The sequence below is a fragment of the Anser cygnoides genome, chromosome 6 (assembly GCF_040182565.1).
Source record: "Anser cygnoides isolate HZ-2024a breed goose chromosome 6, Taihu_goose_T2T_genome, whole genome shotgun sequence".
Lineage (NCBI taxonomy): Eukaryota > Metazoa > Chordata > Aves > Anseriformes > Anatidae > Anser > Anser cygnoides.
In genome coordinates this window covers 18,465,088-18,491,767 of record NC_089878.1, presented here as the reverse complement: position 1 = coordinate 18,491,767, position 26,680 = coordinate 18,465,088, and the positions used below count along the sequence as shown (strand labels likewise).

The 26,680-nt window shown below is 36.8% G+C and overlaps 1 protein-coding gene across 3 annotated transcripts in view; it reads left to right on the top strand.

The window, feature by feature from the left end:
• The window catches only part of AGPS (alkylglycerone phosphate synthase), a 76,693-nt gene extending 50,924 nt beyond the window's left edge, over positions 1–25,769 (top strand). For all 3 annotated transcript variants that reach the window (XM_048061581.2, XM_048061580.2, XM_066999177.1), the window contains 12 exons: positions 1,309–1,434; positions 3,403–3,511; positions 3,942–4,069; positions 6,728–6,779; positions 9,123–9,199; positions 11,103–11,215; positions 12,956–13,025; positions 14,022–14,083; positions 15,860–15,949; positions 16,420–16,519; positions 17,265–17,322; positions 25,480–25,769. In XM_048061581.2, coding sequence (XP_047917538.1) covers positions 1,309–1,434; positions 3,403–3,511; positions 3,942–4,069; positions 6,728–6,779; positions 9,123–9,199; positions 11,103–11,215; positions 12,956–13,025; positions 14,022–14,083; positions 15,860–15,949; positions 16,420–16,519; positions 17,265–17,322; positions 25,480–25,601 — 1,107 coding nt within the window. In that variant the 3' untranslated portion in view covers positions 25,602–25,769. The remainder of the gene's footprint in view (positions 1–1,308; positions 1,435–3,402; positions 3,512–3,941; positions 4,070–6,727; positions 6,780–9,122; positions 9,200–11,102; positions 11,216–12,955; positions 13,026–14,021; positions 14,084–15,859; positions 15,950–16,419; positions 16,520–17,264; positions 17,323–25,479) is intronic.
• The last annotated feature ends 911 nt before the right edge of the window (positions 25,770–26,680 follow it).

Sequence of the window (26,680 nt, the reverse complement as noted above, 5' to 3'; positions counted from 1 at the left end):
CATTTGGACAGTGCAGCAAAGGGAACTGCTTGAAAGACTGTTTTGCAGCTTGCTAGTGTTAACTAGAACACAGAGGGATTTTCACATTAGGGCAGCATGAGCAAGATAGAGATGAGTAGGGTAAAACAAACAAACAAACAAAAAAAACCCTCAAAGGTCAATACTATGAACATGTGGTAAGTCCAGGCAGTTGAAACAGGCAAGGCTTGGAGGGAAGAAATTGAGTTCTGGTGGCAGGTAGGTGGAATGTGTAATTCGCATGAGTTTGGATCTACTGCTTTGTGCATGCCCAGTCAGTTACAAGTATTCAAAAACATGGTCTCTTGCTGTGCTTGTGTTTGTACAACTTGTAGACATCTGTAAGCTGTGACTGAAGCAAACTTCTTGTCCTCTGAGGGTATGACAAGGCTTCAACACTTCCCTAATGTGATCAGGAAGCACTTAAAGTCACAAGCTCTTCCAGTAAGAGAAAGGACCATGAGCTAGATGAGTCACCATAGACATTACATAGACATAACTTTCAGTCACTAAAGTTAGAATCACTTCGTGCTACAGAACATAGTTAATAACCCGCATTATGTGGTATCTACTTGGATGTGGGTATTTCAGTTGCCCAGTGCAAATTGATCATCTCAAACACTAACACAGTTATCACTTAATGTGAAAGTGCTGGGTCTTTAATTCTTTCTGTCCAACAGTTTTGGTATTGCAATTCTAAGGGCATCCAATCAACCTCAGGTGCTGTGCAGATGGCAAAGCCAAGCTAATACAGAAAAATGAGAAACAAGTGACTACTTAATGTACAGGAATGCGTGATCTGCATCACAAATAGTTGACAGTGTTGCATACAGGAAGCCCAACCAGATGGCTGTATATTAAAACACATCACTCCTTGAGAGAATTAAGTACAGGCAATTTGCTCACATTTTCTGCAGACCTGCTGCATATCACATTAGAATGGAAAGAACAAGAGATTAAGTGCCTTATTTATTCGCAGCATTTGTGCAAAGTTGGCAGTTACTTAGTTATGATTTTTTTCTGTATGTATCTGAATTCTCACCTTCTTACAAACAATAGAGGTCTTAGTTTTAAAATATGGGGGAGGAGTATTATAGGTTGATATATAGCACAACATATACACAGGAGGAGCAGAATCAATTTGCGTTTCATTTATATATCAAAGACAAAATTTGTGCCTGAATAATTGTGTGTGTTATCAGGATATTTGCTCTTTTAAAGAAAATAAACCTAAAATATTCAATACTAAGCAAATGCAAGCTCTGTAGAATGTATTTTTACTTTCTTCAGCTTGGTGAAAGTGGCTTCTGTACAGGCCATGAACCAGACTCCATGGAGTTCAGTTCACTAGGAGGATGGGTAGCAACACGAGCATCAGGCATGAAAAAAAACATCTATGGAAACATTGAAGATCTGGTAAATATTTCTAATACTTTTTCTAATTAATTACTCTTTTGGTTGGTGGTTTAACTTGTGTAATGACATGAAGTGAGAGGGAGAAGGGAGAATACACTGCAGTTCTGTTAACAAGTGATACAGTTTTGACATCAAATCTTGACTCACGAGCTTGTTTGCTAGCTTTTGGTATTAGTACTAATAAGCATTATTGCTAATCTAAAAGCTTCATTTTGGTACTCACTGGCTAGCTTCAGGAACTGTGTTGTCTTGGCCTGTCCTTGCTGCCTTCTTCCACTGTTTCATGCTCTCTATTAATCCAGTGTAATAATTCCGTTAAATATGTAGGGTAGTTTCAAAAGGTGCCTGCTCTCTCCTACCTGTTGTGCTTTCTTGAAGTTGTCTGGTGGAATCACTACGTGTTGACAGCAAGCTAGTTCTATCTGCCTTCCCACTTCCATAGGCTAGTAGATTGTTTTTCTTCAAATCAGCACACTGATCTAATTGATCCTGTGTGCACACAACAGTGAATTGTAATCCCACTGCATAGTATGTGGGGGCAATGAGGAAGGAAGCAAGGGACTGGGCATGGCAGTATTCTACTGTTAAATCTGTTATAAGCATTAAAATGGTTCATCTTCATATTAAACCAGGTAAATTGTTTCCTAAAGCATTTTGAATTAATACTTTTTCTGTTTTAGTGAGTATACCGAAGTCAAATCCTGCCTCCTTGCCTTGAACTTCTAGCTCTTTCTCATAATAGCCCTTCCTTGCCTCTTTTTCCCTTCAGCACACTTTTTGAGTCATATCTTTAACACCTCAGGCTTTTTCATCATCTCATAGTTCACAAACATGTCTGTTCTGTGCACAGAACAAACACTTTACTATCAGCGAATGAGCTTGGCAGCAAATAAGTAGTTTTTATTCAGTAGGTCTTGTTGAACTAAAACTGCTAGCACTTGTATCATCTGTACCCTACTGCCTGAAGTGTTGCTGTCTGGTGTTGTTTTTCTTGGACTGGGAAATGTGAAGCAGAAGGCTTTTCTATCGCAGGAGCATAACTTCAGACTAAAATGTAGCTTCTGAAATTTTCATTAGGAGGGGATAGGTTTGAAAGTTGACTCAGAAACGTTCATGAGTTTCCTAATGTCATAGTGAGAAAGTTTTGGGGAGGTGTTTACTTTCTGAGAAAATCTTACATCTAGAAATAGTGTGTTATATAAGCTGCCTAAAATCCACTTGTTACAGAATCACCAGTTCGTAAAATGCATATAACAAAATTCTTGAAGAACTCAGAACAGGATGAAAATTACTTAGCTACATGTGCCTGAAATTTTTAATGCCACTGGTTGAAATGCAGTAATTTTACTGTAGTTGAAAGCTTCACTTGTACCAAGGAAGTTTTTTTTGAAAGAAATTAGTACAGAATAAAAACAAAACCTTACATATGTATCAGTCTTACTGAAGACTTAATATTGACAGTGTATTTCACTGTTTTCTTTCTTCCTAGTAGAAGTATTTCTGTAGCAGCTGATGTCTAAATTAGATTAGCTTTATCAAGCAATAGTTCTAAAGCAAAACTTAAGCAAGAAATAACATTTCTTCTGCTGCAAGCCATCTTTTTTTTTCCTCTCTTCAGCATTGTGTGTGTTGTGAATTTAAATGCTACAATTCATGGCGAGCACTGTCTACACTGAGAAACAAAACAGCCTTAACTGGTACTGTCTGCTTGTGGCCAACAATTGATTGGATTTGGCATAGAACTTGGAGCAATCTGTTGTGTGGGCAAACCATGCTGCATTAGAGATAATTGTTTGTAACAGTCCTGAGGTTATCCTGAAAGTTCTTTTGGGGCTGCCTACAGAAAATATGAAGTCTGCAGAGCTGAACTGTATAAAATGCATGTCATGCTTGATAAAAAATAAATATCATACAAAAAAATCTGTACTTAATGCTAGTATGTATAGTCATTGTATATTGTTTAAACAGGTGATTCATATAAAAATGGTAACTCCCAGAGGAATAGTTGAAAAAAACTGTCAAGTACCTCGCATGTCAACAGGACCCGATATCCATCACTTCATTATGGGATCTGAAGGTATAACTCAGTAACTTCACATAAGTGCATCTTAATTCAGCTTCTATAATGGCTTGATGGTTTGAGCATATGTAATGCTGTTGCTTCTGGTGTGTCTATGGGTGGCATTCTGCAGGCATGAATTTTTGTGTTAGGATGATACATTGAGACCTTTTTTAGGACCAAAGTTATGCAACTCTGAAAAGTGCTTAAAACAGATCTGTGGAGTTACTGTACACATCTACTGTACACATCGTGATTTAGAGGGTGTTTGTAAGAATCCACCATGTAAATTGTCAGGAATAAATTGCTTACTACTGCAGTACTGAATTTTTGGGACTTCTGACTTAGGGTACTTCATAACACTATGGTAAACACTAGTTAAGTTGTGTGATTTGCAAGAATTCCATCTTGCAGCACTTTACTACTGAGTTTTCCTTTTCTTCTGAAGGAACGTTGGGAGTGGTCACTGAAGTTACAATAAAGATTCGCCCACTCCCTGAATACCAGAAGTATGGCTCTGTGGTCTTCCCCAACTTTGAACGAGGGGTGGCCTGCTTGAGGGAAGTGGCAAAGCAGGTAAGGAGAAGCTTTATGCTGAATTCATGCAAGAACGCTGGTTCTAACCTAGTCCAGGATCTAGGACTAGAAGTATGCTGATGCTCTAGTCTAAATTATTAATTACTGGAAAGGAGTTGAGAGGATATGAACCTCATAAGTATGTATGGCCAACGAGGCTTTTGGAAATGATGCGATGGATCATGACCATCATTTGCTTGGCATTCTTAGCCAAATTGTGGATATACCTTCTGATGACTTCTTTTTTAAAAGAGGGAGTTGTTAGCATATCTCAGCACAGAGATTTTGGCTCTTTATCTCCTTCAACGAAGAGCTTTATCCTGAGATTCATTTAAGGCTATGTAAAAAGTGACCAGTATTTAGAGGAATTCAGCTGCAGCATGCAAGTAAAGGACAGTTGAATTCATGGTTCTAAAGTGAAAAGGAACAAGAGTCATGCAGTGGAAGGATGTGACCTGTGTTTACAGGGGATAGAAAGCACTACCTGAAGCACGGCAGTGTATTCAGATGAGCTGGATGTTTTAAGGTGGAATTGTACTTAACATGTTAGTATTTAAGTAGAGCCTTCTGAGTAGCATGATCAGACAACAGGAAAGTGGATTTCAAGTAACAAAACTTGGACACGGGTATTCAAATTGTAATGTTTTTCCCGATGGCTCTGCTTCCAAGCAAATCTTACACTGGCTAGCCTCTTTCTTTATCATCCTAGGCTAACTTTCCTTGGCACTGTGCAAAACGTACCAAATCACTTCTGTGAAAGGAGGAATATATATCCTGAATTGGGGAAGTAATTTCAGAAATGTTTTAATTAATGCCAAACTAAATACAGCTTTACATTTTTCCAGTGATGGGTCTAAATTAATGGCTTAATGTTCCAAGCCAGATGTTCCAACTGGTATGTGAATGACATGTATATGCTAGTCAGCAGCACTTGCCAGTTCTTCTGTCACATGCTCCTACTGCTAGTGCTTGTTCTTCCTATTAAAGGTATCTAAGCAGACTGTTTGGGAATGCTTAATTGTATGGCTGATCAACATTTTAAGTCAATTAGGGAACTAGTGTCTATTCCCTAACTATGGGTTTAGAAGAGGAAAAAACCCACAATATTAGCTGCTGATGTTGTTCCATTTCTAAGCTTCTCTTGCTACTTCTGTTTCACTGCTTACTAAAGTCTGAACTACTTATTCTTTTCTTTTGGTGCTGCTCACATCAATCTTTTTAGCAATTACAAAGATCTCTAACAGAAAAGCTATTTTTTGTATTTATTAGTCTACTTTTATGTAAGAAAAAGCTACTGGCAGGTTGTAGGCTGGGTTGGTGTCATTAAAACCACTCATTCAGCCTTTTTCTGTCAACCTGCCTGGTAAGATATTATTTTACTTTTTCCTTGTGTCCTTTTTCCTGTTGTGTGGCAAAATATACATTAGCAATGTGATGGAGGGTGAACATGTATCAAATTAAGTGATAGAGGAATACTACTATATCTTTGTGATTAGGGGAAGGATAGCCTAAAATCAATGCTTTGCTGTATTCCTCTAGCTATATATTTCATTACATGACTGAACACAGCCATCACAGATTGCATGTTGTAAGCATATGTATGACCTAGAAGCTTGCTTAGCAGAAGGCAGCTATTCTTACTGTTTTTCAGACTTCTGTATAGAGCATAGTTTTGATTGGACCCAGGCATGGATTTTAATTGTGACGTGATGACAGAACTTTAGTGTACCGGGTCTGAGCGGAGTTATTTTCCTCATAGCGGCCCATATGATGCTACGTTTGGATTTGTGACCAAAACAGTGTTGATACACACTAAGGTTTTAGCCGTTGCTGAACAGTGTTTATGCAGTGACAAGGCTTTCTGCATTTACTACTCTGTTCCCCTAGTAGTTAGGGGGTGGGCAAAAAGTTTGTAGGTAATGCAACTGGGACAGTTGGTCCAAATCAACCAAAGAGAGATTCCATATCACATGATTTCAAGCTCAGCAATAAAGCTGGGGGAATTTTCTCAGCAGTTACCATTGCTTGGGGACTAGCTGGGCAGCCGTTGGCTGGTGGTGAGCAATTGCTTTTGCATCACTTGTTTTCATGTTTTTATTTCCCTTTTACCTGTTCATCCACCTTTATCTCAACCTATAAGTTTTCTCACTTGTGCCCTTCTGGTTCTCTTTCTCCACCCCACTGGAGGAAAGGGAGTGAACAGCTGTGTGGTGCTTAACTGCCTACTGGGGTTAACCCACAATAGTTAGTCTGTTTTCAATGGATTTGTAATGTATATGTATTTGTGATTACATAGCAGCATAAGCTTGATACTCTAATCAAATATGGTATCTTCAGTGCATTATGGCAATACGGCTATTTTATAGAAAAACATTCAGTACTTGAAGGTTAAAGATCTTGGGGTTATGCCTGTGTTGCCTTGAGTGTAAACTGAAAATTCTCAATGCGTTATATTTAGACATGCCTAATAGGTGTTGCTTCTCAAATGAAAACAAGTTTATCAATTTTCAATGATGATAATGGCCATAGATCTCTTATGTTAAGTTTGCTTCTTCTATTCTCTTTTTAAATGAAAATGTCGCTGTCATGATTTTTGGCATATCTGTTCATAAACTTTTTATTTTTCCTTCCTCTCACTCCCCTAACTCTGCCTCCAAGAGATGTGCTCCTGCATCAATTCGCCTTGTTGACAATGCACAGTTTCAGTTTGGTAAGTAGGTAGATTTTCTCAGGTGGATACCTGTTCCCAAGAGCTTTGATTATCTTAGTATTTGAAGTCTGTATCATTTGGGAATTCTTTTGCTCAAAACTAGACAAAGAAGGCAACGATCCCTACGTTCAAATTGCAGGTAATGCTGTAATATGTACTTTCAGAAACAGAAATGTGTCTTTGCCTCTAGAAAAACGCTGTCAACTACAATAGTTAGTAAAGAGCCTTGCTGTGCATATAGATGTGTAAGATTTTTTTGCAACCTTTCCATTTAACAGCACATAGTCTTCTGGGAATTTTGAAATACTGGAGGCACTACCTCTATTCTGCTCTAAAGGAGTGGAAATGGTAGTTTTGTAAATATTGTTCTTGAAACATTTGGTTGTGAAGAATATTAAGAAGAAGTTGGGTATCAGAGTGCAGGGGAGATTCGGAATGCAGGCATCTTACTTTGAAGGTAAGTTGGTTGGTTAAAATTGGTTGATGTAAATTTCCTAAGAGCATCACAGTGTGTACAGATTCGTGAGAAGTAACAGTTTGTTTTGAAAATATTCTAATGTGACAATGATTGTTTGGGTGGGGGTGAGGCAATGACACATGTTGAAAATGAGCTGTCTGGCTTTTGTTTTTAAAAAAGTTCAGATGTGGTAAATACCATAACTGTATGCAAACAGAAGTAAGCTGTTGGCTTTTTTATTTTTTTAAGTATAGAAAGTCAGTGAAGCTACTAGAGTGTTACTAAAGCTAGACATTACATAAATAGGACGATGTCAGACATGCAAAGCAATCATTTTTGAGCCCTTCTTAATGGAAAGCTGTCATTTTTAACGGTAGAAACTTTGGCAAAAGATGTGTTCTGGCTCAGGGCCCTCTGAGAGAACCTGAAGTTCCACAACACACAACTAGTAGTTCATAGGACTCAAAGCACTTCCTAGGCCATGCAATTTTGATTAGGCACAGAAGATGAAAAAGTGAATTGTGATTGACCTTGATAACCTCAATGTTAATACTATGAGAACAAGTCAGAATCTGATACCTGTTTTCGAGAAAAGTCTCAGTAATGAATCTTGACTTTAAATGGCATTAATCTGGAGGTGAGAAAGTTGAGCTTTGTTTTTTGAACCGAGTTAGTATCTGTAACACCTGAGAGCCCAGCAAGCATTGCTGCCTGCTTTGGTCATCACTGTGTTGTACTCTCTCACAAACATGTACAACAGAAGGCAGATGCATTTCTTTATTTTTATTTGGGAGGAAGCTTGACCAATTATAAGCTTTGAAGCTTGACCAATTATGAGCTTTAAGTCCAACCCTAGATAAATAGATCTTCTGGCTTTGATCTGATGTTGCAGCTTATACAATCATCTGCAAAAGGTGACTCAAGTTTTTCTTGTGGTTTTATTAAGTAGGCTTAACTCCACTAGTTTTTACAGATTGTGTTTTAATAAATTAATGTCCTTTTGTTATCTGCTGCTTTTGTATCCTCACTTAAGTGTGCTTGGAGGCCTATTCCTTGGCATTTTCTCATATCTGCAGGGAGAGTACCTCTTTACGGAAGAGGGAAGGAGGCAAATGAATTACTGAAATTCATTCTTTATTCAGGAGGAAATACTTTGTGAAGTATTTTAGAAGGAAGTATCGTGTAAATGGTGCATAACTTTTTTTATGAATTGGGCTCACAGCGTGTAGGCCAGATGCAAGACTGTAAAAATGAAGCAGTAATGGGAGTTCAGAAGTTGCTTGTGACTGAAAACAATGGAACAAACAGTAAAAGGCTTTCATCTCAATTAAACCCAGTCCTGAGGCAGAGATGTTAATTTAACAGACTCCAAGACACCATTTATATATCCTGGTAATTTTAGTTCTCCGTATGTGATTAAGGAAGCAATTACTAGCTTTATGTAGAAAATTTTGCACAAGTGACATAACCATTAAGGAAAAAACTGCTTAACTCTTTAACTTGCACCATTTTTGGCTATTGGTTTCAGTGGTTTTGGCATAACTTTAAAAAAGGTCAGTGGTTTTGCTTAGTTTTATAGTATAAAACTAATGAAGTGTTCTTTCAAAATTTTCCATGTGCAATATACTTGTGAAGATCTAAACTATGACAGCCTTAATTAAAGTGTCAAATGGAATATTTATGCGCAGTTGTATGTATGCCTCTTAAAAATTAATAAAACCCTTTTCTGAAATCTTATTCTAAAGAGAAAGGTCCCTTTGATTATGATAAAGTGCTCTGAATGATTCTTGCAATTTTATGTACCAAGCTATTTTTTTGGTTCCTTGAAGTTAGAATTTTAAGAGCACTGATTATCTTAACACATTTTTTTCTACTTTTTGCCAAAGGTCATGCTCTTAAACCACAAGTTGCTTCCATTTTTACATCATTTTTGGATGGACTGAAAAAATTCTACATCACAAAGGTAACTGTTTTGGGGTTTAATACTGCTTGAAACTTTGCATGCTATCCATAGAATTCAAGACTGTGGGTATGCTGTCTCATGCAGCTCTGAGTTTGTCTAACAGGTTGTAGGATTAGTTAGAGAATCTCAGGGTGGTTTAATTCAAAATAAGATTCTGTTTGAGGAGTTACTCCATAAGAGAGATTCTCACAGATGTTTTCACCTTTCACATCTGTAGATGAGATTAGTGTGTCTTGGCTAACAGTAAGGCAGTGACAGAGGAAGACTGGAACCAATTTACTGAGCTTGCAGTCCACTGCAGTTCCAGTCCTTCCAGCTCTGCAAGAGGAACATTTCAAGAAATGAGAGAAATGCTATGTAACACTGACACAGGCTCCAAGCTGGTGACACATCTGGAGCACTTATGCTAGGGCTCAGTCTCCTGATGTGTGTAAGCAACTGGCACTTCGAGATGCTCCCAGTTGGGTACAGTATTATATAGTACTATGCAGCACAGTGATACTTCCAGCTGGCAGTAGAGAAAGCATTTTTAATGACTGTGAGATTGATACAGCAGGTGTACTGGGACCAAGGTACTCAAATTAGCACGTATTTACTTCATCTATGAATTGCTCCCCCTAATTCATATTGTGACTCATTATGGATAGTGGCAAGCTCTGAGATCTCTTGCCATACGAAGACTGTCATGTGTCTTGGTTTCTTGCTTGAATATACCATTGATTACATTGGCTCTAGTACTTTAATTTAAGCTTTAAAGTAAACATCAGAATACAGAACACATTAGACTAACGCTCTGTTCTTTTTATTGAATGGAAGAGTCGTTTAACAGATACCACTTACAAGAACAGGGACAGTCTTCCCAGTTTATTCCTTCATATAGCTTGGGACTGTTCACTGATTCACAAATGCTTTAGGTATTGTTTGTGTTTACCAGTTCACGCTGTAGCTAGTTCCTCTGGTGCCTCTTCAAGAGAATTGTAAGGTGCTTCCTGAGCATTACAGTCAAGACAGCAGAACAGAAGGAAAAATTCACACTAGATGAAATACAAACAGTTCTAGAATGAGAAGGGACAGTGAATGGCATCTTAGTAGACTTCTGTTCCTGTGATTGGAGTTTATCACTGTAATAACAGTATTTCTTTCTACTTATGTTAGCTGTGCTGGCTTTGTAGGACTAATGAATGAGACAGATTCTTTGCCTAGGAAGATGTATTGTTTCATATTAGTGTTCACGGTGTTTTTCTGGGGTGGTAGGATCCTTTTCAGAAATTCTAACTTGAATGTTTTTAACTGGCGTCACCTCCAGATATGGATCTTACCTCTTCAACTCTTATTCCTGAAAGAAAGCCATATAGGCTCCCTGACTACATTACTGTTAAACATTTTTTTTTCTCGTTTCAAATGGGCTATGCTCCCTGCCACAAGTTTAAAGGTTATTTTCACTCCATAGCACTTCCCAAGCTTAGAGATTTTCTGTGGCACACTGCTAATAAAACTGTTTTGAGAGCAGTGACATTTATTGTTGTCATGGTCATCCGAATGCTTTAATAAAGGAATAGTTCATAGAATATGAATGTATCCTTATTGCTCAAATCATTTATGAGCTGTTCTGTCTTCAGGAGTAGATACAGCTGTTGTCTATCTTGCTTTTTTTTTTTTGCCATGAGGAAAAAAATGTGACAGATCAACTCTGTTACTTCAGTGGGCTTGTAAATGTCCTGTCAAGAAAAAACTTGCTTACTTTTGGGGTAATTTTTTGAAAGATGTTTTTCCCTAATCTTTCCTCATAGTTACAACAGCATTTACTAACCAGAGGGTACGCTATGTATTTGAAAAGCAAAAACTTGTTGCTTGCATTCTACCACATAAGCTATGACACAATGCAATGATTTTCTCTTTGCAGTTTAAAGGATTCGATCCCAACATATTGTGCGTAGCTACCTTGCTCTTCGAGGGTGACAGAGAGAAGGTTCTTCAGCATGAAAAACAAGTCTATGACATTGCCACCAAGTTTGGGTATGCTTTTCAAAGAATTTTTTTCATATGAAACTGAGAGTTAACTGTCCAGGAGAAAACAAGGTTACCATTTTTGTTGCAATTACTGCATAGATCTGTTCTCAATTTACTAGTTTGAAGTGGGAATAATTGATGAGGTACTGAGTGTTCCCTTTGATAAATAAGTCTTGTGTTAATTCTTAATAGGTAGCTTTAAAGAAAAACTTCAGCTGTCTATATACTACATCAAAATGAGTATTTGACTAAATACAGAATTGGTGTTGTTAGAATGGAAGCTAGCCCTTGTAATTGCTTACGGGCCTGGAAGCTGTATGCTTTGCAATACTAGATTATATATTTTAAAATGGAGGATGGAAAGACAAAATCATAAGGGTATTAGGACTTATATTAAGTCTTTGCAGGACTGATGTGAGCAAATGAATACACAAAGCTTGTTTAAAAGAGGCATTCATGTAGTTACAGGAATGTGCTGATTTTCTCTGTCCTACAGGCTATTTTCTGTTCTTACAAAGGAACAGAAAATACTTTACTGTAGCAGTAGGCTGAGTTTCTGTTTATCTGCTTTGATTACAACAGTGATGAAAACTATCATTAAAGTGTGATATATCAAGAACGTACTATTTTCTTTTTAAGAAAGTTATTGCTTGTATTAGTCTCAGCTACTCAAAAATGTCTCATCCATTTCAAGGCTATGATTTCTGAAATTTGTGTTTTGAATTTTCCATTTTATAAAAATGGAAATTCATGTGAGCGGCTTGCTACCTTTCAAAGACAAAACATTGCCCTTCATCTTAAAGGGTACTTCAATTTTAATGTTGTGTGCAAGAAGAGGCTTCAACTACGGGTTCTTTTGTATTTGGGTAATTCAAGACAGTGAAAGTACTGGTAAGGGAAGGAAATTTGTCTGTTAAAGGCTTGTTAGAGGATGCTGTCTGTGCTACATCATTTCAGGCTATTAGTTGTTTAATGGTTTAACCTTCTAGTTTTGTGTCTAAAAGGCATACATTTTATCCTTCTTAAAGTTGTCTGATTTTCCCCACACACATCAGATTTATAGGAACTTCTGGGAAGACACATTATAGATACACTGCCCTTTCTTGTTCTAAAAACCCAGTACTTAAAAGCAAGCAAAAAAGACTTTATTAATGCTCTTAATTTGTTAGGTTAGTGAAAATAGGGCTTTCTTTTTCTTTTTAGGGCTCTGTCCTTTTCATCCACTCATCACGTAAACTTTTGGGATCTTAAGCCAGTAGTCTTGCTATTATGACCTGTAAGAACACAAGTGTGCAAATCCAACATGCACTTAGAAACATAATTTGAACAAATGTTCATTTACAGGAACATCTGGGATGTACTATGTCTAATTCTGTTTCCTTTGTTCTTTTGTGAAGTTTGAAGGCCTCATCTTAGTCTTGACATCTTAGCTGAGCTGGTAGAAAGGAATAGTCTGAAGGATGTCGCCTTATGAATGACTACACTACAAAGTTATTCCTATGAGAATTGACTTCTTTCCCTGATTTGTTTCTTGTTCTGCCCAACTTTCTTCTTTATGAACATCTCAAAGTGTGGAAAATGTGACTTTTATTTACAGAGATGCTATTACCAGTGGCAATTGTAACACAACTTAGAAACAGCTAAACTTGCACATATTTTTGATAATCAAAGTATAGATTTTTCTAATTATTTTTGGAAACCTGTGAATACTCTGCTGGAAAGTTTAATTAAATTCTTTACTTGCAGTGGCTTGGCAGCTGGGGAAGATAACGGACAGAGAGGATATATGCTGACATTTGTCATTGCTTACATTCGGGTAGGTCACCTCTTGCCTTCCTGCTGAAATTTATATTAATTAATAAAAAAAAGCCACCACCCAAACATGTCTTTTTGAAGATCCTCTCTGAATTCTGTATGTAGGTTGCCTTGAATGATCTCTTAAGCTTGTCACCAGAGGATTGTACCTTTTCCATCTCATAGAATTTTGTCTGCAAAATACCTTAAAAACATTAATTTGAACACTTAAGAAAATAGTTACCAATACAGGTTAGAGGAAAAAAAAAAAAAAAACAAGTTTGAAGGAGGATCTACTGGCAGCTGCTAAATAAACCAGATCAGACTTAAAAATCTACAGGTTGAAAGTAATCTGAGCCTGGGAGAGTACTCAAAATATGCACATACATTCAGCTCTTTCTCTATGGACATCCACTTATGGCCATGGTTTGAATCAGAATTCCAGGACAAATGGATTTTTGTCTGAACTGATGCAGCTGTTTTTATTAACTTCAGTCTTAGTGGATTTAAGAGATTTTTTCAGAATATTATATACATCCTGAGTGCTACATTTTAGTTGGCTTGTATTTGGTACAAATCACTTGATTTCTTTTTATTTCAGCAGGCTGTAGGTAAAATGGGCAGACTATTTCTTGTTCTTTTTTTTCATATGTAGAACTTAATAGAAAATATTTATCTGAAATTTAATTATGTTGCTGGTTAGAACAGTGCAGCTCTTGGATTGATGATGGTGGCGCAAATATTTGATTAGTGCAAGTGTACTGACACTCTGGCAAGCTGTCTTCTTATAGCCATGACATCAAAATGTTTGTCGTCTGTGTCTTGGAAGATCTGCCCTACATCCATAACTATAAACTAATGTCACTAGGACAGATGGCTGTTTTTGCTAAATTGACTTTCTGTGTCTTTCTCATTCAAGTCTATCTCAAGTTGCTCAACTGCTAGCTGTGTAGCCTACACTGGAATTCCAGATGTTGGTGCTGAATGTTACTGATAATTTCCTTTCTGTATTTATTAGGACCTGGGCCTGGATTACTATGTAATAGGAGAATCATTTGAGACATCTGTTCCTTGGGATAGGTAAACTGACTATTCTTCAGAGTTGCTTAAAACCTTGTACCTGATTTCATTCAAATTATTCCTAACTCATGCTTGCTCATGAGGAAACTTAATTTAATTTAGGCCTTATGTGTATTGGAGGCTCCCTGATGTGCCTCAAATCTTGCAGCTGTGCTCTTGCTAAAGCTGTTGGTAAATTATGTCTCAGTTTTCTAAATGCGATGTAGGCAAGCATTCAGTAATATTTTTGTTTAGGTTAACTTACTGTAACAAATCCAGCACTTGAAATTGCCCAGCTTTGTAAGTTGGGTAATGGCTTCAATAGCAGTATTGTGGGGTAAGCAGCCGCATGTATGGGATCAGCAGTGTATTTCAAGCAGAAAAGTTTGTAGTGAAGCTCACAAAAATATTTAAGTATGTTTAAAAGTTGTTTTTCCACCCAATAATGCAGGGAAATGAAAGAAATAAAAAGATAAGCTTGGTATAAATATCTTAATCCTGAGCAAAAGTTACTTCATCTGTTACCTGTAGCTGAGAAACTCTTGACCATAGCACAGTTTAACATACAAAATGATTTTGGATGCTTCTGTCCATTTGGTAAGCCAGAAACCTCTTAAAGCAGGATCTGAACTGATTTTAAATTAAGCTTGACATTTTTTGATGCAAAGTGGAATTTATGGAAAGTGTGATGTAAGCTGGTAAGCCAGTGGGTGGGAAAGATTTGAAGAGGGTGATTTTTAAAGCAAAATTGCTGTTTATTTTTGTTTAGCTTTATAGATCTTGACGTATGTTAACTGGTTAGTTACCAGTTTATTTTGGTTTTACCTGAGAGAATGAGTTTTTATGTAAGAATTTAAAATATTTTTCTGAAGTTGTGCTTACCACAGCAACTGCTTTCAAAACTTTTTTCTACTTTGACTCATAAGAGCTATGCAGTTTTCCACAAATCAATCAGTTACTCTGCCTGACTGGTTGAAGATATTTGAATAAAATATTTAGCTTTACTTGCTCATCCACTAAATGGATAAATTTCTCGTATATGTTACTCCTGTCAGCCGGAAAAGTAGTTTTAAATCTGCATTAAATGTCTAAAAATCTGAACTGCACAGGATGGATAGTACTGCAGACCTTTGTGGGAGAATACATAACTAAAGAAATAGCAATTTGAAAAATGCTTTCTTTAAATTGTTCTAGTGCTTTGAGTGTACCTGACAGGTCTGCTGAGGTGGGGAGGGAAAGACAAATCACTAAAAGCAAAATAAATATGGCTTATGACAAGCTTTAATAGCTCGTTACCATATTAATATTATAATGTTTCAAGCTGGCAGAGTATAGCTGGAGTCTCCAGTTCTTGCCTTGCAACATATCAAAGCTATGGTGTTAGCCGAGTATACAAGGTCTTAGACCTCACAAGCTTTCTACTATGAGTTGTTGTGTTTGTGAGCTACATTTGAGGCTGTTTTGCTGAGAAAATAAAGACAGAAGTGGGCAACCTGTATTTCCTGCTGAACTCTTTTGCCTTCTATTCCTTATGGAAAAGAGCTTTCATTCCTTGCTGTACTTCAGAGTAGATTTGCTATTCAGGAATGGTATGCTGGTGAAGTCTTGATGGAGGATTGTTTTATTCTTAGAATAAAATATGAAGTGGTTAAAACTAGTTTTAGAAGGTGGTTTTCTTTTTGTTAGTTTTTGTTTTAAAGGTATAAGGTTTACCAATGTTGAAGTTACATTTTTCTTTAGGAAGTGGTATAAAATCACGTATTAAGATTTTATATTTTAATGTGTTTTCTGTTACAGAGTTTTAGACCTCTGTAGGAACGTAAAGGAAAGGATAGTAAGAGAATGCAAAGAAAAGGGTGTTCAGTTTGCTCCCTTTTCCACCTGCAGGTAAGCTATTCAACAGCTTAAATATTCACTTTTCTGGATCTTTTATTAGTAACGGAACTACAGAAGTTGTTAAACTTGCTACTTAGTAGATATTTTAAAGTGCATCTATTAGTGATAGTACAAACACTAGTGATCCTGACCTTTCTCTTTAACCTACAAGTAGGTTACATATGAGTACTTATTTAAAGGGAATAGTGGCACTTTATTAGTCTTGACACTTATACTTTACTATCTGGTGCCTACAAGCAAAACAAGATTAATTTAAGAGCTTCAGCTCTTTGAAAGTGATAGCCTTGATTTGGATTCGGTCCTATGAGGTAGGAGCAAAAAGGAAACAAAACTCTTAAAACAAACAAACAAAAAATGCTACCTTTTAAAATCAAATGAGTAACATTATGGATTGTGTAGTATGACATAGTGGCTGGATTAATACAATAAAGCTCTGTTTGTAATGCAGTTCTCTTCAACAGGGTCACACAAACTTATGATGCGGGTGCATGTGTCTACTTCTACTTCGCCTTTAACTACAGAGGAATTAGTGATCCTATTCATGTCTATGAAGAAATTGAGGTAATGTATACAAGAACAACAGTTAAGGGGGAGGGTTGAAGCTGATGTTCCCTAGCATATGCCAGACCCATTGGCCAAGCTAACTGAATTTTGCATGAAAGATCACAAAAGTCTGTTAATAAAGCTTTGATCATTAGCTAGGAAAAGAGGCACACCTCAACAGTGCACCAAGTAGTAGAAAGACTGCAAGGTGAGTGTTTTAGCTTGAAAGTGTTCGAATATTTCTTCATCAACATAAAAATTTAAATTTTGCTTTCTGCCAAAAACTTTACATGCAGAAGAGTAGTCAGTTGTGAAGTACCTCACTCAGAATCTTGAAAATCTTGGTCTAAACTCCAGCCTGAATAAAGAACTTCGGTCACTCTGGGGATTTTTGTTTTCAAACTTTTCTTTTTTTTAGGTTTCTTTTCAGTAGGCACTTACCCATCTTCTGGATGAGCTCCCCAGCCCACTAGATTATTTTGATTTTTGGCAAGGGGAAAGTGATCCAGAATATTCCATTCTGGAAAAATAGCTTTATTGTAACAGATGTGCTTTGAAATGTCTTGGTTTTAGTAATGTTTGTTTTGAAAATCCCCACTTATATTAATATATGTAGACTTGAACTAAAGTGTTCACCTTTACTGTGTACCCTAATTGTTTCTGAATTTTTTCATATACCTGTTCAAATGAGTACCATAGCAAGCATTTCAATAAACCGAACGTCTTGTGCATTTAATGTTAATACCTTATCTTTCACATCTAGAGGGCTGCTAGAGAAGAAATACTTGCCAATGGAGGAAGTTTGTCACATCACCATGGAGGTATTGTTCTTGTTCTCAGTCTAATGTTAATTTTTTTTATACTGCTAAATATTCACGAGTACATCAAATACTTTTCAATAGAATTTTGAAAAATATTTCACAGACATGAATTGAAATTACTGGAAAAATATTTTGTAAGTCTTTCAAGGAACTTCCCATTCCTTTAACAGACTTTTAGGGGAAATGTCAATACACCCAGTTTGCTTGATGTCCAGTCACACAATGTGATATGTTTATGAATGCCAGCCTTTGGTAGGAAGTCTACAGGCTGTCTGAGAACCTGAAAAGGTAGTCATAAGCTTCCACTAAACCTCGTGCAAACAAAGGCACATTCACTTGTGTAGACTAGAATACCAGTTTCATAATTCTAAGAGAAGCAATTTAATGTCCCCTGTGGCTAGGTGAACACTGTTAGCCCTATTTCCAGAGCATTTAGTAAAAGTATCTGCCTAAAAGAGTTGGAGACTTTAATTGGGCTATGTTGTAGGTTACCATCTGTTGCATAATCGATGTTATGCAAGTATTGACAGTACTGTCTTCCTGTCTGCTAACTTGTGATTATTTGGTTTCTTCTCTTGTGGTTTGGAAACAATTTGTCATGAGTTACTAGTCTCTTCGCAAACTATTTTTGCACTTTAATAGTAATGTTAAGAACCAATGTCGTGTATAAGTGTTACCCTGATAATTTAAATAGGCTTCTTCCACATATTCAGGTAGCCTAATAATTTTGTTTGCATGTGCCCTATGTAATGATATAAACTCAAATGTCAAGAAGATTTTTTTGAATTTGGTTTGATTTGTGTAGCTAACTTCTTTAAACTATTTAGCTTAAAATACATTTCTTCTCTCTCAACTGTCTTGGGGTCTTGCCTGACCACAGAAGTAAGAGCAAAGAGGGAAGAGTTCTAGTGGTGTAAAATTAAATCAAAATTTTGTAGTTCTAAGAAAGCTCTATATGGAGTGGAAACCTGAAGAGTAGAAGCAATGTTTTAAAACACGTTGGTGAATTCCTGGGCTTGAAACTTAAATCTAGGGCTGTGTTCAGGCATACATCTTTGTGATAGAAACTGGAATTGTCTCTGCTTCAGCAATATCAGGCTATTGGAAGACATGTAGATAAGTGATAACTTGAGTGGAAATGGTTTCAATATTTTTCTAATATGCTTTTATTGTCCTCTGATTTTTTTTTTTACTGTATTATGGTGGACTGGTCAGTTCTCACACATGGATGTGGAATTGCCCTCTTGATCTACTAGTGTGCTCTGTCCTGCTGTGGCAGCCATGATTTACTGTGACTAGCATTTCATCCATTAACTTAGATACAGCTGTAGGTTGTCACGATCGGATGTATTTGCCCTCACCATACAAAATCTTGTTTACAGCATGTCAAGCAACAACAACAAAAAACTACTTCTGTAGCATTTTCACACACTTACATACTTACTTTTTGGCTCCACAGATTCAGGAAATTTGGTTTCTATCAGACTTCTCGTACTCATGTTGGATACATGACCGCCTAATTCTTGATAAATATTTTCTGCTTTAAGTGTCTTTGTCTGGCAGTGTGTGATTGTGTATGATACACAAGATCCATTTTTCACCCTGTTCTTAGTAGATGTGCTGCTGAGAATTAGCCTAATAGTATCAGTTTTATTTACCGACCTTCAGGCCTTGTCATTCCTAGCACTGCTAAGACCAGTCTATTGTGTGGGGTAAAAGAAAATACTGGTGCAATTTCTTTTAGTATTTGTCTTGTAATTGTGATTAATAACAGTTGTTTTCACTATCTGGAAACAGACAGGCTGGTTTGTCTGCCTACAATCATGCTGTGATAAATGGAGCTATTTTAACTCTGGTTTTGTGTATCAAAGAAAACAGATGTAGTCTGGGACTTGAGGCTATAGGAAATACAAAGCCTGCTTAAGTCAATCTTCATCCACTCTGAGTGAAGAAGTGGTCATATATGACAGCTTGAGATGTGTAAAGCTCTAAATTACTTTACATCTGGAAAAGTACTAACTGCAGGATACCCGTAGTAGCTGTTGTGTAATGAAAACTAAAATAGCAATGCTCTTAATTTTATAAGGATTAACTTCAGAAAGTTAATCCCAATATCTCTTCTCTTCCCCTCCTCCCCCAGCTAATGAAAAATATCCTAACTTCTAGGCAGGACTCAGTTAGCAATGCTGTGAGAGTATTTCCTGATCCCCCCATGACAGCTTTTGAGGTTTAAAACTTAAAAGAAGCATAACTGCAATTTGTTAATGGATTACACTTAGATCACACCTTGCAATATGTAAGTGGAAGAACATTCCTGTAAAGAAATTGCAGAAGTGTATCCATACCAGCCTGTTAAAGCAAGCATCTCATGGACACAAGTCACTGTAGCAAAGCCAGACGTACACATTAGTGTAATGAACTTGCCTTTTCAATATAACAATAACTTGTATTTTGGGGTGGAGAATCCAGACTTCTGGATAATATCTGAATATCATTTCTATTATGTTGCAATTTAAAAATGACCTTTTTCTTTTAATCAAATTATTGTTTCTTTTTTGAACTTTCTCACTCTTGACTTTCAAATATTTACATCTAATCAGTAAATGTCAGAATTGTTTTTTCCCACTTAGTGTTTCTGGATTATGTAATGTACAGAACTTGCACTTATGAACAATCTAAGGCACATGTGTTGCTATAAAAACACACCCAAAATACGTAGCTGACCAAGCAAGCATTTCTTATGCTGGGGGAACTTAGCCATACTCCAGTGCATCAGGAATTGATTCCTTGTAGAGCAGGTTATCAGATTTTTCATGATCCCGGAAGTCTTGTCTAAATGTTGTAGGTCTGTTTCTCGCTATTTTTTTGTGAACAAACTGATGAAAAGGTTTTTTTACAGGTTTTGAAGGAGTTTTTAATGTGTGACTTTGAAGTGGTTTCTTATGCTTTCTTTGTCTCCTTTAGCCAATGCTATGGCATAATATGCGATTAACTAAAACGTTTTTGAAAGGTAGTAGATGTACAAGTTGTAGCATTTCTTATTTTCTTTTCCTACATAAGTTTTTACAGTCTTGACCACGGTTTTCACCTTGCCTTTACTATGTCCTGCATTTAGGAAGTGATTATGTACGTCTTTGAACACAGCTTTAATCCTTTCGTTTTTCTGGCCAATGAGTGTCCTTAGACTTGAAAGTCCTGTATGTACAGGTTGCTAGAGTCAGTTAGCACCTAGAAACTCAGCATTTTCAATGCAGCATTAGAAATGACAACTTAATGTAGATACAAGTTTAAGTTTAGGTAAACAATTTTTCTAATAGCAAGTCCTAAGACTGCCCATATGATGTCACTCCTTGCATTCTTGAATCCCTGTTTTAATAAAATGTATGCTTTTCTGTATAGATAAAATAACGTGTTGAGGAAATAATAACTAGGTAGGACTGGTTTATAAATATTATAGATATTTATATATTATATATATATATATATATAGTATTTGCTTTGGAGTATGCCATCTGAAGGGAGCTGGCTGGATTTGGGCTTGATTCCTTCTGTATTACCAATCTAAGCACTTCTGTAAAAATAAAAATAGATCGTTTCCATTGCGGGGAATGTTCTAACTAACAACTGGTTACTTAAGGAAACAATTATCAGTTTGTGGGTTTGAGCAAAATGACTCCATTTAGATACTTAACATAATAGAACTAATTTTCTTCCACTTTCTAGACAGATTGACTAGAATAGAGGTTAATATAGCTCAGGCTCCACAGGTTTAGGTATAGTATCAATTTCCTGGCAGTTTATGAAGAAAAACTTAGGCGGAAAAAAAAAGCGGTAAAACTGATGTGCCTTCAGTTGCATCTTTGACATTGCAATTCTTTGGTATCATTAAGAGGCCATGGCTTAAGCCGTATAGCACAGTAATCCACACAAACTACAAAATCTGCAATTATAAAATTTCCTTGAGGGGCAGGAGGGTGGAATTGGACAGAGTCTTCTTTTCTTTACACATGAAAAATATCCTCTAAGCTTTAAGTTAACTCTAGAGACTGACCATACTGTTATTTTATAAATTAAGAGCTTACTTTTTAATTAGAATGAGAAGCTTAAACTCTGACAATTGTCAGACCTGAAGTAACCCTATCATGTGAAATAGTATAATCACTCAGTCGTATTTTCTTCCTTAGTCTGTAGAAAGTCTAAATATTATTGTTATCTTCAATGCCCCTTTTCACCAAATAAACACAGAGGACTTTCTGATTCTTCAGCACAGAACTTGAAAGAACTTGAGTTGTTCAGGCATCAAGTAAAAGTGTGCCAGATGTTGGACAGTAATGGGAAGTGTTAATTATGTAGTAGACTCCAGATATGCTGGTGCAATGTACTCCATTTCTACTGAAGTATTAGATTAATGCACTGACCTTTCTCAGCTCTCTTCCAGAGCGCTCTCTGGAAGAGTAATAACCTGTTAAGCAACTTCTAGGAGAGGAAAGATGCTTCCCATAGAGACAACCAGCTTCAGGAAGAGCATTCAACAGCTGGAAGAGCCTCGTCCTTTTTATGACCTATGCTACTGTTTCTCCTTCTGCAGAGCTATTGTTCTCCAATAACAGCCTCTTTAAGTTGGAAGGACTGGAGCAGAGGAAGCCTAGTGGCACCGCACATGGCCCTAGAGCCTATTTCCCCTGGGACCACACACTGCTATAAATTTCATCTGGACTAGGGGTAGAGTTATTCCTGGGATCCGTCAGCTACACTAAAACTTCCCTTACAAGCCCATTTGTGTGTTCATGTACTTGATTTTCCTAAAGTGAGAAAACCAATTGCTGCCTGCTGTTTGCTAGCTCCACTCATAGCCAGATTTTTTGCAGCCATCCAGATGCATCTTCAAAGACAAGCAAGCATAGCCTTTATGAGCCAGTAGAGCTTTTCTCCCATTTTAGCTTCCTTTGTGGCCAGCAGGTATGCGATGTCCATCTAATAGATGTCCATCTATTTGAAAAGTCATGCACATAGGAAACTGTCATTTTTGGCAGAGAGTTTAATGTTAGTGTTTCTACAGGAGTAGTATGTGGCTTCAGTTCACCAAGGTGCATGTTATTCCCTAAAAGCATGAACAACTTTTCTAATAAAACCAGCTATGGGCTGGACCAGAGTTAATTTTTTTCAGATTACATGTTTGTTTCATACATGGACTATAACGATAATAAAACCTGAAAATTAACTGCAAAAATAGGTCTTGGACTGTCTTTTTCGAGTTGCTACTGAACAAACTTGTTGGCTTTCTGCTCCGAGGTACTTGATTTGTTTGAAGTGGATTCTTTGTCATGCTAGGGTGTTTGCACTCTATGTAATACAGGCTAGGCTTTACGTTGAATTTGGCTTGTCTCAGTCCTGTTGCCTGCTTAACAAACTTTCTGGCTTCCTAGCAATTAATGTTTTATGGGGTGGCTGACTGCATAGCACACCTCAGGAATAGAGTACTTGCTAGGTTTAAGACTTGAAAATTAACTATGTCATAATTCATTTTGGATAATTAAGATGCCAAATTAGGTGTCTTCAGAAGAAGAAGATGAAAGTATGTAAGACTCTATATGTTGCCAGTTGGTTCAACAAATATTGTGTGTATGATGGTGTATATAGCAGAGTAACTTGTATGCTCAATTTACAGAGCCTGGACAATGTTATGCTGATTTGAGAACCTTATTAATTCCATTGTGATGTAGCATATAAAATCAGGTGCATTTTGTCTCCTGTCAGTTCTAGATACATGGCATCATCCAGGCCTTAAAACTAAATGGTCTACTTTCTGTAGGTAGAAACTGAAAGGTTTTATCTAGTCCATGGAAAAATCAGGCTTAACTGAGACCTTTTATTATTGGGGAGGTTGCATCTTCCTTGAGCCCAAAGCCATTCTCTGGCAAGGCTCAGAGTGGAGTTAAGCAATTTTGCTTCTTGGAATTACTTTACATTCATGGTAACATCTTTTACTGTTAGGGTGTTTTCTTTTCCTTTCTCATCCTTGAACTTAACTGTATCCTTCTGTGGAGGAGGAAAAGAATACTCAAAAGGCAGAACTAACTTGAAATGAAACAAGCTGTGTTGTTTTTCTTCATAGTACTGTCATCTGCACAAATCTTTTCTTTCATTCAGTCTGTTTTCTAAGCAGGTCCATCCAATTACATAGAATTTGAAAAGCAAAATTACTTCAGCTTATTTTTTAATTCTGGTACAAGAACTTGGAGTAGCTGAAAAATCCACATATATCTTAGTGGCAAGAATATTAGAAGCAGGGGCTCAACCTGCTGTTATCAAGGGGTTAAAATCTTCTCATTGAACATGTTTGTGAAGGACCACTGGTAACTGTAGTACAGCTTTTTTTCTTTCCAGTTCACTAACCAAATGTATGTTAGATTTATTATTGCAAAAGTATAAACCATAGAAAATTTGACAAGATAGATGTGTAAATTATCACTTTGACAGAACTAATGATGCACTCCAAGCACCTTCTGTTTTCCAGCACTTGGTGAGCGACTTCATTAAATATGCAACGACTGTTTGGTGCTGCTCAGACAGTAGTTCAGTTCCTTGTGGAATTGCATTATTACTGGAGGTGTAAAAGAGGCAGGCATGCTAGCTGTTGGGCATCCTGCTGTGATTCTAATGTGCTCCATCTTGTTGGAGCAGTTGTTTGCAGTCTTTTCAGGACAATTACATCCATAACCACAGGACACATTCACTGAAACTATATTACAGATAACAGTTGAGAATCGTAATGACTGTTCTTCAGCTGCCTGTGTATGAGCCAGTGTAAGTGACTTGAGGTGATGGTCAGACCCCATCCGTACATCTCTGGTTGTTTGTGTATGTATGTGTGTGGTGGTTTTTTTTGTTTGTTTGTGCGTGCGTGTTGGTAGTATTAGAATCAGAGTATTCCCAGATAAAATTCAACTGCATCAACTTGGTCAGTCTAATTGTAGCAATGGTTTATCTACAGATGGGGATATTTTCTGAGCCGAGCTGCAAAATACAGCCACAGTTCCTATTGCATGAAAAAATGCTTTTGTCCTTCAGTTATGATCTTTGCTCTTGACATGTATGCTGGTAATAGTTGTTTTCTTACTAAACTGCAAATTTCATTCTTTCTCACGTTATTTGCTTTTTCAGTTGGCATTGTAACTAGCTCATTCCTTAAGGTATAAACAAATATACTCTGCTCTCCAGAGGTGTCCCTGTAATTTATTATTCTGATGACAGTTTGATGGTTACCCTGAGAACAGGGCACAAAAGATGGCTTGAATTTAGCTTCAGATATTCTTAAAGCATCTGCCTCTCAAACCTTTACTATATCACATCATACTGACAAATGGATTGTGGTTTAGGCTGACAAGCTAAATGCTATACTGTGTTTAGTGAAAGAATGGCCTTTATTTTGCATGATCTGTTAAATCAGAGTTGATGACTTGGTTAATTAGTATATGAACACTTGGCCATTTAACAGAACTATTGTGGGAATTTACTGAAATGAGTTCTTAAACGGCTAGTGTTTCAGCTTTGCTTTATAATTGCTGTGTGTTGTGAATATACATTTTTAACATGGAAAGTATGCTTTTGTGTGATAGCATGTGCGAGTACCAGCCTGTGTAGAAGTGTTTGGAATAAAATAAGATATTCTGTTGACTGAAAACTAGACTTTAGGACTTCTCTTCAGAAAATAAATTTTGATTATTTAAACTAATGCTGTTTTAAGGTTGTTTCTGATTTTTGAGAACATTCTTACTTTAAAGCAGTTGAGAGGCGTGGGGGTTCTTTTTAGTAAGCTCATCTTTGGTTTCCTCCTTCAAAAGATTAGTTTGGTAGCTTTTCAAAACTTACTGCCAAGTCGCTATTTTAATAAACATGTGATTTCAGCCTAAGTTTAATCTAAATTTCTTAGTTTCTAAAGAAAGTAGACAGTGTGGAACACAGTCTTCCTCTGGGAGTATGCTGAGCTTAATGAGCTTGATAGTCTGGTGGGCTCAATAAATCAAATAAAGCAAAACATTTCTCATTTTTGAATAAAAGCATTTATCACACAGTGTTTATTCATTCATGGTCACAAGATTGATTGGCTCCTAGAATCCTGCCATATATTGAAACACTTTGTTTTTGTTTTTCCAGTAGGCAAATTGCGGAAGCGCTGGATGAAGGAGAGCATCTCTGATGTTGGCCTGGGAATGCTGAGATCTGTTAAAGAATATGTGGACCCCAGTAACATCTTTGGAAACAAGAATCTTTTATAAAACCCTGCACAATATGATGTACTAAAACTTCTTCAAAATTACTGTTGAAATTCCGCCACTTTCATTGTACTGATATCCCAGTAATCAAATATAACATAGCCTAAACTTTAAAACTAGTATCTTACATTGATTTTGCCACCCCCTCCCCCCAATAAAGTGTAAACATCACTGTTAGTGTTTATGGATTTTTACTTACAATGGTCTTAAACTCTTAAAAAACCCGGTGGGCACAAAGTATGTTACCAACTAGGAAATGCAAATTTAGTTTTCCAAGTTTGGTTTAGGCAACACAGCTGACAGTATTTTCAATGCTGGATACAGCCAGCTGTTTCTTACTAAAGCATCCCCTGCAAGGAGAACAAAGACTGACAACAGTGTTTTCTACAGAAGCAGCTGCTCAGCCCAGCCTCTTGCTACAGGAAAGCTGCTAGGAGACAGATGAGATTACACCAAGGAGTACTTCTCTGTGCTGAAGGATTAGGTATGTAACAGACCTGTAACCAGCAAAAACTTAAAGCACAAATGTAGATTTTGATCAAAAAAGACAATGCAAGTCAAACAACTTCTGAAAACTCAGTAGTTTCCCACCTTAATACAATTGGAAAATCATAAACAATTGAGCTGTTCTGAGTTGTATTTGCATTGCTGGGATAATCTTAAATTAATCATGGGTTAGTCATTATAAGTTTTGTACAAAGGACATTTCTCACTGTATGTTGAAAACAGGTTTGTAACAAAACTTTGCTTTCATCTGTACTACAGTCCTAGTGTGTATGGGTTTGCTTCTGTTTTTGTTTGTTTTGCAGAGATGCAAAATATCTTTTTCAGTAAAAAAATAATTTTGGCTATTCAAGTGAAACTGCCCAGCACTGTCTTTTGAAACAGTCTCAACCGTTTAATAAAACTTAAGTGGACAACATACTATCATCCTAAAAGTGAGGTTTCCCTTTTTAGTTTTGTACAATTTCCTATGGCCTTGATGAATCATTTATCTACTTCACTAGTAGCAACAACTATAATTGTCCATTTAACTAAGAAAATGAGATATTTTCTTGATCATTACGGTATGTAAGCATTTT